The sequence below is a fragment of the Diadema antillarum genome, unplaced genomic scaffold, assembly GCF_040938485.1.
Source record: "Diadema antillarum isolate AM-2024a unplaced genomic scaffold, OU_Dant_1.0 seq00002380_RagTag, whole genome shotgun sequence".
NCBI lineage: Eukaryota > Metazoa > Echinodermata > Echinoidea > Diadematoida > Diadematidae > Diadema > Diadema antillarum.
The window spans coordinates 911-10,790 of NW_027272994.1; the positions used below are offsets into that span (position 1 = coordinate 911).

At 40.3% G+C, this 9,880-nt stretch overlaps 1 protein-coding gene across 1 annotated transcript; it reads right to left on the minus strand.

Annotated features, from left to right (window-relative positions):
* Positions 1-5,204: 5,204 nt before the first annotated feature.
* On the minus strand, positions 5,205-9,143 carry LOC139714685 (uncharacterized; the record flags this gene model as incomplete). Its single annotated transcript, XM_071626360.1, has 5 exons — positions 5,205-5,512; positions 6,178-6,341; positions 7,219-7,370; positions 8,252-8,510; positions 9,022-9,143. Coding segments are annotated over 5 exons (1,005 nt in total), but the record flags the coding sequence as incomplete, so codon positions are not given.
* Positions 9,144-9,880: the final 737 nt, after the last annotated feature.

Below are 9,880 nucleotides of genomic sequence, written 5' to 3' on the forward strand. Positions count from 1 at the left end.
ATTTGATACCTTCCTCTTCATTCTTTGTTTCGAACATAAACAAACAAACAAACAAACAAATCCACTCATACACAGCTCTCTGTCGACTGTTGAAAGGTACTCGCCGTACACCAACAGCTGGCGCTACGTCGCTCCGCTGAGTTTTCCCCGTTTCGCAGCGGCAGCTGTCGTGTTTCACTATCGGATGTGGATAGCAGGGGGCACCACAAATCACGTGACATTCACCACGGGCTTCGAGGCGCCACACATCGACTGTACCGAAGGAGCGCACATTCATCCGACTGCCGTCGTGGAATTCTACTCGGCTCACGATGACAGGTTCGGACGAAAACTATTTCAAAAGGTTGTTAATATTTTAATCACTACCAACAACAGGATTTGCATGCTATATTTCGCATGCGCAAACGAAGGTGACAATGAGGAAGCAAGCCTAATTATGCTTGTTTGATTTTTTGGCGGCGACTTTTCTTCCGTTTGATATCATAATTTAAAATTGGTCCTCCTGAAATTGTGTCTTCACCATGAGACTGGGGATTTATAAGGTTTATGATCGGGGCCCCGTTGCTAGAAACTTTGCGTTTAAACGCAACTTGCAACTGATTGTCACTGGCCAATCAAAATCATTGTTGCATGCATGTCTTCTTAATAGGGCAGACCCTGAGCCAATCAGAATGGTTGTTTCAAAATCAGCAATTATTTGCAATTGATTGCAACTTTCTTGCAACGGGGCCCGGATCTTATCAATTTAGTATTGTAGCAACATTCCATGCGTTATGCATTCAAGCACTGGGGAGTAGCCTAACACTGAAAGACACAACAGATGAACACTTGTGGGATATTGTACGAAGTAATTGTAAAGTCATTTTAACTCATTCTTTCTGTCGTCCCCGTCAACCCCTTTCTCTTCCTCTTTTTTTTCTCTCTCTCCTCTCTCCCGTCTAAATTCATCAATCGTACATTGATAATCATAGTGATGATCATATAATTACGTAATTATATAATCATACAATTTTATAATGATATATAATAGATGATTATTATTATCTATCATTCAGCTGGACGCTGGGGCTGGACGAGAATGTCCGATATGCCAGTTTCATTCCTTCTGTCGTCCCCGTCCCCTCCCCCTCTCTTTATCCTTTCCCTCATTTAGGTTCATCAATAATATAATTTTATGATAATTACCGGTATTTTATTATGCGATTATATAATTATACAATTATATGATTATATAATCGTATAATAGATGATGAAATAGATGATGATTATTATCATTTATCAAACAGCTGGACGAGAATGTCCGATCTGCCAGTCCCGCGATGGCACGCCTGTCTGGTAAGGACCAACAACCAACTCTACATAGTTGGCGGTTATAGCAACACGAGTCTTCGTCCTTCGTCGTCTCAGTCAGGCGCGTTGTCGACCATTGACGTCTACGACGACGCGGTCGACCGCTGGGAAACAGTGACGACGACTGAAGAAGGAAATTACACCAACAACACCGTCAGTATAGGTAAGTTCTCATCGGCAAACCTTGTCCACTTCTTTTCGATAAAGAGTGGCGTATAATACATCATCAGCTTGTATGGAATAGAAATTCGGACTGCGGAAATTTCCTGGGAATATCTAATATCTTGTTAGACCAATGTTCGTTACACGTAAATTAGTTTCTATGATGTATTATCGATTCCACACGGCAAAATCCTGACATACTCATTTCCATTGTGTATCACTTTTTGTTTTGTTTGACTGACGGGATACATACGATGTATAGTTGGTAAGATCTCTCTTGCTGTGTTTTACTGCAGGTAACAAAATAATCATCGTCGGAAACGTGAATCCCATTTCTGGAGCCCCCAACACCATCATCAGAAGCTTCGACGCGTCCAATTCCCGTTGGGACAAACGGGACTGTCCCGCATCCCAAGCCCGCGTCGGCCACGCCTGCTGCGTTATTCCCGCGTCTTACATATACCGCGTTTCGCTCGTCACGTAAACAGACGGTGCGATCCAGTCGAGAGGAACTGTACTACCGATATTGGGCTGAATCTTTCGGCTTTCTTCCTGTCCATGCGTTCATGGTATTTGAACCTTGCACATCGACGCTATCGACGTTTGCAGCAAGAAGTACGGAGTCAGCGAATGGCTGTCATACTTTCATTCAATTTCTGAAGTCCTCATACAAACAAAAATGCTCCGAGTGCAGTTGCTATAGAGATCACTGTTTTGATCAACTACTGTACAGGGGAATAAAAAAGAAAAAAGAAAAAGACCGCTTCAAAAATAACAATAAAGAAATCAAGGCTATGTGAATCATGCAACACAGTCGCATCTTCCAGAAATTCAATCTTTCGAATTCTTATACAGAAGATGAATGAAAGATTGCACTGATCATGGAAAAAAGAAATTTTTTGAAAAAAAAAATGTAGTGTACCGTGCCATGATTGTCTCCATATTAATTCATATAAACTTGACACAATTAGCTGGAGATACAGTAAAATCAGTACACTGTATGTACTAAATCTCTACCATACCGAATGCAGGATATTTTCATCTGTTCACTGTCCCCACTATTGCTAAAGACTCAGAAAAAGGTTCGAGGAACTAGATGCATTTTGATCCCAAGCTCTTCTAATGGTCGAATGCAAAGGGAAACAAAGTACACGTAACAGTACATACTTCTTGATAACCTCCTGTGCAGATTCAAACAGTGTCATGTTGGTTTAATAAAATAGAGCAACACTTTACACGTCACTGCTCTTATACTGAGCAAACATTCAGTATGGATATCACGCCATATCGTCCACAGACATGTCCACCACGTGTTGTAACAGGAGTACACGATATACTACTTCATTCTCATTTTCTTTTCTGTTTATGAAATACGCTCAAACAAGAGGCTCACACATAAACCAAATCCTACTGGCAAACAATGACAATACAGTGCACACCTGTAATAATGAACATGGTAAAAGCAAAATCTTACTACAAAGCAGTGAAAATTTGGGTCCCCAAATTATTGTCTACATATCTTCATATACTTTTATTTGTTTGACTTTAAAGAAAATTTCAATATGACAACAGAAAACTGCAGGTCTCAAGCACTTTGTCATAATGGGAGTCACCTGTATCAATCCCAATTGAAATCATTCACATTAATCTGTCATCATGGTCAAAATTCATTCATATCTAAGCAGCATTGGGAAAGGAGATCCAATAATATTCTCTCCTTTTCACTTCAGACTTGTGAAGTGGATAAATTACCTTGCTGTGAGTTGTTCTGATGCACAACACACAGGAGGTGATGGGTTCTAACACTCCTGGCATACTTTGCCAGAATGTAATGATAGAATTACTAGTATGTCACATTGAACTCAGACCAAGTACCAACTCTCTTGACTTTGTACTGACAGGATGACAACTTTCCTGTCTCATTTCCTTTAACTTGACATCAAAAGGGATACCTCTCATCTTAGAGAATCTCAGAGTCTCTCTCTCTCACACACATGAACCAGACTGAATCACATACCTTCTGGCTTTCGGAGAGATCGTCTTGAAGGCGCTGCAGACGTTCCTCTTTCTGGCTCACATCTCTCTCAGCCTGCTTCTTGACTTCTCTCAGAGTCTGGAGGTCGGTGGTTTGTGTCTCTGTCTTTTGCTGCAGCTACAGTTATAGGACAAACAAAAAGCATGGAAATATCTTTCAAGATTGACAGTGGTGGCAACAAAGAATGTGCACTTAATTTTGAGCATAAAAGATTATTTGGACACCTAACATAATAGGAAAATTAAACAAAACTGTATTATCAACATTACGCCAAAAGACAATAATCTTATAGAAACGTGATCTACATCACTTTTCGGGGGGGGGGGGGGGGGGGTTTGAAACTGGTAGAACAGCATGACTGATTCTACACAAGGATAGATATACCAGGAAAGATTGTATCACTAACCATTTCAAGCTGCTGCTGCAATTCATGGCATTGCTCAGAATTCAGTTTGCGCATCTCTGCAAGCTTTGCTGCATAGCCCTCTTCAATTTGCTCTCTGCTCTTCAGCTCTTCCTGATGATAGAACAAAGAAACAAAACCATCATGAAAAATTCTGGAGACAACAGATTCATAAAAAAAGAGAAACATATTTAATCCTTTGGAATGGCAATAAAATGACACATCAAAACTATACATTGCAGCAAACAGCCAGAGCTCTGTGTACCTTTGCTGAAGTCAGCTGCGATGACTTAGCCTCCACTTCAGCCTGAAGTTCTTGTAGTTTGGCCACATGCGATGAGAAGGCTGAGGTCTTCTCACTGAGTTGAGACTCCAGAGCAGACACCTGACCTTTGCACTTTTTCAGCTGTTTAGATATGAAGAAAGTGGCAGGCAGTTTACAGTTTCATGAATGATATCATTACAAATTTCAATGCAACTTTCAATAAACTCTCAGACATTAATGTTTTGAGACAAAATACTACCAGTAACTTTGTGCTGTGTAGCAAGGCATCTGACTTTGAGGTATGATGGCATCATCTCTACTGATGTGTATCCTCCATTTTGTGTGCCACTTAACAAAACAGTTTGAATTGAAACCTGCTTTTGCAGGACTTTCAAACTTGCACAAAGGAAGAGGAGGCTTGAATTCTCATGAAATCTCTATCCCTCTCATTTGAAGCCACAGTGCTAGAGTTGGAAGGAAAACAAAACTTCCACAGCTTTCTAAATCAATGGCCCTGACTGTTTGTTGTCATACTGAGTAAATCTTTGTGCATTGATTAATTCCAAGCCTAGAGGAAAATTGTGACAAAATTAGGGTTCACGAATGTACTGAAGCTAGTGTGTGCCACGGAGAATACAAGTTAGTTTCTTGTCTTCTCAACCGTATTTGAGTCTGACAAAGCAAGAATGCAAGGAAGTGAGATCCGAGATCTTGACTTCTTGGGTAAGTAGTAGACAAGAAGATGAGACGAAAGATCTTGTCATCTCGACCTCTTTGGTCTGAGAAGGTGGGCTGGCAAGATCCAAGATTTGTATTCTAGAATTCATGGACCCCAAAAGACAAAAGGACAAGATCTCACATCTCATCTTCTCAAACCCGAAAAGGTCAAGAAGGCAAAGAATTACCTTGTCTTCTTGACAGCTCTTATATACATGTATTTCCACAGTGAATGTGTTCATACTGTAAGCACACATATGAGATGTTTCATGTTAGGAAGCATGCTTGAAGCTTTCGAGTCTCAACGAAAGAAGACTGACTTGCAATGGTGCTAAGATTCTGACAGCATCACACTGTACCTCCTTCTCAAGAACTGCCACCTCATTGGCCCTCCCCTGCACCTCAGCATGGAGCTGAGCTAGCTGGCCGTCTCTCAGGGACATGCGGGACTCAGCGGAGGCCCGTCCAGCCTCGGTCTTGGCAAGCTTATGCTGGAGGTGGTTGATATCGCTAGACTGCTTCCCCGCTTTGGACTCGAGACGGAGAATCACCTTCTCCAGTTCCTGGGTCTTTTTCTCTTCTGTTACCATGACAGCACAGAGATTAATGGATGACAGCAAGATAGGGTGACTCCACATGATGACAAGTGCAATCATACAGCCAAAACTTTTGTGTTCACTTGTAATTCTAAGAAATGGTATAATTTTGGTTGAGATGGGGATTCAGGTTTTAACTCTTTGTGAGATAATTAGAAACCACTTATATGAAATATTAAAGATTATACAATTCTAAGAGGAATTCAAATTTCATTTGATGAAAATCAGTTCTGAAATGGCTGAGATATCTAAAAGCAAAGCAAAATAAAGTGGTCCTAATAAAAGATGGGTCCTACAGTGTACAGGCTGTACCTTTTATTATGACCTCTTTGTTTTTGGACATATAAAAAAATTAAAAACCGATTTTCATCAAATAAACTTTGAATTCCTCTTAGAATTGTATGCTCTTTAATATTTCATATAAGTGGTTTCTTATTATCTAACAAAGAGTTAAAACCTGTATCCCCATCTCAACCAAAACTCTACCATCTCTTTTTGCTTAACGCCAATTTGCTTAATGCCAAATGGCTGACCTGTGCATGAATAGATGGACTACAAGAATGATATTAACAGTAGAAAGTGAACAAAGAAAGAAAGAAAAAAAAACAACACCACAAAAACTCTTGATGAAAATTATTTTGATGCTCACCTAGCTTACTCTTTTCCATGAGAGCTGCTAGCTGGGCGCGCAGGCTGGTGGGGCTGCGGCTGGATCCTAGCTCTGGCAAGGAAGACAAGCTTGACTGGGGCAAGGGCACGTTGGCCGAGGATTTCAGGTGCTGTAGTTCGGCATCCTTCACGGCAAGCTGAAGTCTGCCAATCACAGACAGCAAATCATAAGTCACATGACCAAAATGGCAACTATACAGCCTCGTCTGATGCCATGTCACATGATCTGTAGACATCTACACTATGAATTGCTTTTCTATGGCTTGTTCACTGCTATGTCACCAGAATTAAACTCTTGTCATCAATAATGACTTCCTGTAAGTCGTACCTGATAACTGCAATCCAAATTATTCTCAGTATCCTTGTTTTACTGATGACCTTTGAATTTTCATTATCCTTCTACACAACAAGCTGAAATGATAATGTAATCACACAAATTAGCTTTTATCAAAATAAACTATTTTAAAAACTAGAGTACAATCTTGCGTTGAAACAACCAAAGCAGATGTATGTTTAATCATAGCCATAAATCAGTATGGGAAAGGTGACCATGTCAAACACGTGGCACAAAAATATTTTGTTAATGGCCAGTTGAAACCAGATGTAGCTCATTCTTGCAAGCATGTACTGTCATTCACAGCTGCTGTATATATATGCTGCCCCAAAGCAGTGTACAAACACCGTTTATACAACATTTTATGAATGGTAGCTCCCAAGTTACAATTCCTTCAGACAAACTACACATGGCAACTTCCTGACTTGCTTTTTCATAAGACATAGAAGAATAAATCAAAGAATTATTCTATGTACTTTTTCACACTGACATCATCAATGCATAGTTGGACCACCTGCATTCAACAGTTTCGAATCTTTGCCAGTCTTACATCAATTTCTACTGGCCTCGATTTACTTGGCTAGCATCAGTGCATAAGGGACCACTTGCATAACGGAGCAAAGCATATGAAGGGACAAAAAAAAAAAACAACAACCCCAACCAGAATGTGTGAGCTCTGATACCTACCTTAGCTCGGAGATCACTGTTTGGCTGTGACTCACTACACTGTATGTCTCAGGTTCAAAACCAGAGTCCACACCGAGCTCCTTAGACAGTGAAGAGGGCGGGGTACTACCAGCCCCATCTCTTCTCTTCACATCCCTGGCATTTTGTTCAACCTGGATCACACAATCAAGCATATAATGGTAAAAACAGGGTTTGACAGACAAAGGGAAGAGGACAATTAGAGAGAAAGGAAGGGAAGCAGCATGGAAGAGCAGGACAAGACAGAAAAGGTAAGAAAACAGCATCTTCTTTCATAACTTGATTAGATTCCTGTCCTGAAATTCTTATGTATACCGATGGTACCATGATATCTATAAAGAGGTAAATACACATACTTTCACACAAAATATGCACAGACAAAGAACAAGCATTGTACAATGTGACAGCATAGCACTGGTCTGACTTGATGAAATGATTCTTGAAATAATAAGTGTTGGCAATGCATGTGAATTCATATTCTTTGACTTTCATAAAAGCTCTTTTTCTTTCATATTTATTCTAGGTGCAGACATATTGTCCGTACTTAACTGACAATTGTATTTTTAAGAATATGACATTATTATAACCTTCATATAAAGCACAACCATGCAACCACCAAACAAACAAATCCTCGATAAGACAAATCACTAAACCTGCTTTACATCACATGCAATGGACACCAATCTTATTTGGTCTTCTCTAGTTGCATACCTACAACAGTAACCAAAATTAATAGTTAGGTGAGTGTCAGTAATTCAGCATTTCAGCTTTAATGGTTTATCATTACTGTAAAACCAGAAACATTCATGACATGAAACTTTCGCAAATTGCCACCGATTAAAAAATTCTGTAGGCAAACACTTTGAAATTCACTTTCTACACTTTCACATTCATTGTACTTTTGTGAATTATGGCTCCTTGCGAAATTTATCAAAGTTTCATGCATACAAAAATTTCTGGTTTTACATTAGAACCACCTGCACCCTTCTACCAGCCAAAGGGGTGCAACTGATACCTCTCTGGGCCCCCTCCTTCCCAGCTCTCGCTCCAGTCTCTGCATCTCCTCCCGGTCCAGCTCCATGTCTCTCTGGCACTCTGCCAGACGCTCACTCTGCCTGTTGGTCAGCTCCCTCAGATCCTGGTTCTCCTGCTCCTTGATGCGGATCTCTGCCTCCAGTTCCTGGATCTTCCGGCCTTGCTGGTCCGTCTCCTGCCTGAAGGCCTTCAGAGAGGTCTCTGCTCCTTGCAGACTAGAGTTGCTCTCCAACAGTGTCCTGGGGGAGTAGACGGTATCTATTCTTTGCATGTATTCTACCACTTTTCAGTTTGTCTTACCACTAGGTTTTGGTTGAGCTTGAATATGAAATCCTCAATAACTATCAGCCCTCTGATTAATGCAATTTTTCAATTCAATGAAAAATGCCCCCAAATCCCCCTTCCATACCTGATTGGCTTCAAGTGTTTGACATTCAAATTTACCCTTTTGTCTTCATTGTCCTGTATCCCTAGCCCCTCCCAGCCAGTGTATGTGATGCTGTTACCACGGCATATGTCTGGAGCTCGTATTGAAAGTGAATGTTAGATTTTACATGTGTGTTTGTAATTTTGCCTCTGACAAAGATTTTGCTAGGATTGAAAGCTCAGGTCCCTTTTGACTCTTCAGGGACTCTGGACAGATCAAGAAACCAACCCGGACAGATCAAGAAACCAACAAGGGGTTGGTTTCTTGATCTGAAGCATCTTTGTCCCAAGATCATCACATTGCTGAGATTGCTCCTTTCCCACCTGACATGATCCTTAGCATCCTGGAGGTCTTCCTCAAGGGATGTAGCCCTGGCTAGCAGCTCCTCTCGCTCCTTGTCACAGTGGGCCAGGCTACCTCTCAGGTGCTCTTCTGTAGCAGAATGCTGAGGTCCAACAAGACAAAATGGTGAATTACACTCTATATTTCTCTACCATAATAAAACATCTCATACAAGTATACGCAAAGAGTTGTTTTGCTTGACACAAGAGGTATCGACGTAAAACCTGAGCCAGTTTGATTGGATTCAAGAGAGCATTCAAGAAAGCTCTTTTTCTTTTTGGTTAATACAAAGTGACAGCTTTAATGGGTGTACATCATGTACCATTGTATACATTTTGACAGACATGTTACAGTCACATGTAGTATTGTTTGCTCATATATCATAATTGCAACACATTCACATGATAATTTTGTTTTCAAAACTTGTGTTGACAAATGAAATTCCCTTGTTTGGGAGAGTGTGCAAAGATAAATTCACCAGATTTTTATCAACATTTCAGAGATTCCCCATTCTCACATTTAATTTGTGTGTACCTGATACACAATTTACTATTCTCCAGTTTGGTAGAAGTGAGAGCATTAAAGGGAAGCAGTCCTGAGATTTTCACTGTACTGATAATTAAGAAGAGTAAAAAATATAACCTTTCACCAATTTATACGCGTGGACATCAAAAATTGTCTCCGTACGTGATTTTTAAAAAATAATTCCTGCTCGTGTAAGAGCCTGCCAAAAGGTGCAACGTCATTGATGCCCTACTCTCAAGTTGACAGCCATGCCTCAGAAAACCAATTTAAGTGTTCAAAATGATCATATCTGATTTTTTCATAAAATGTGACAAT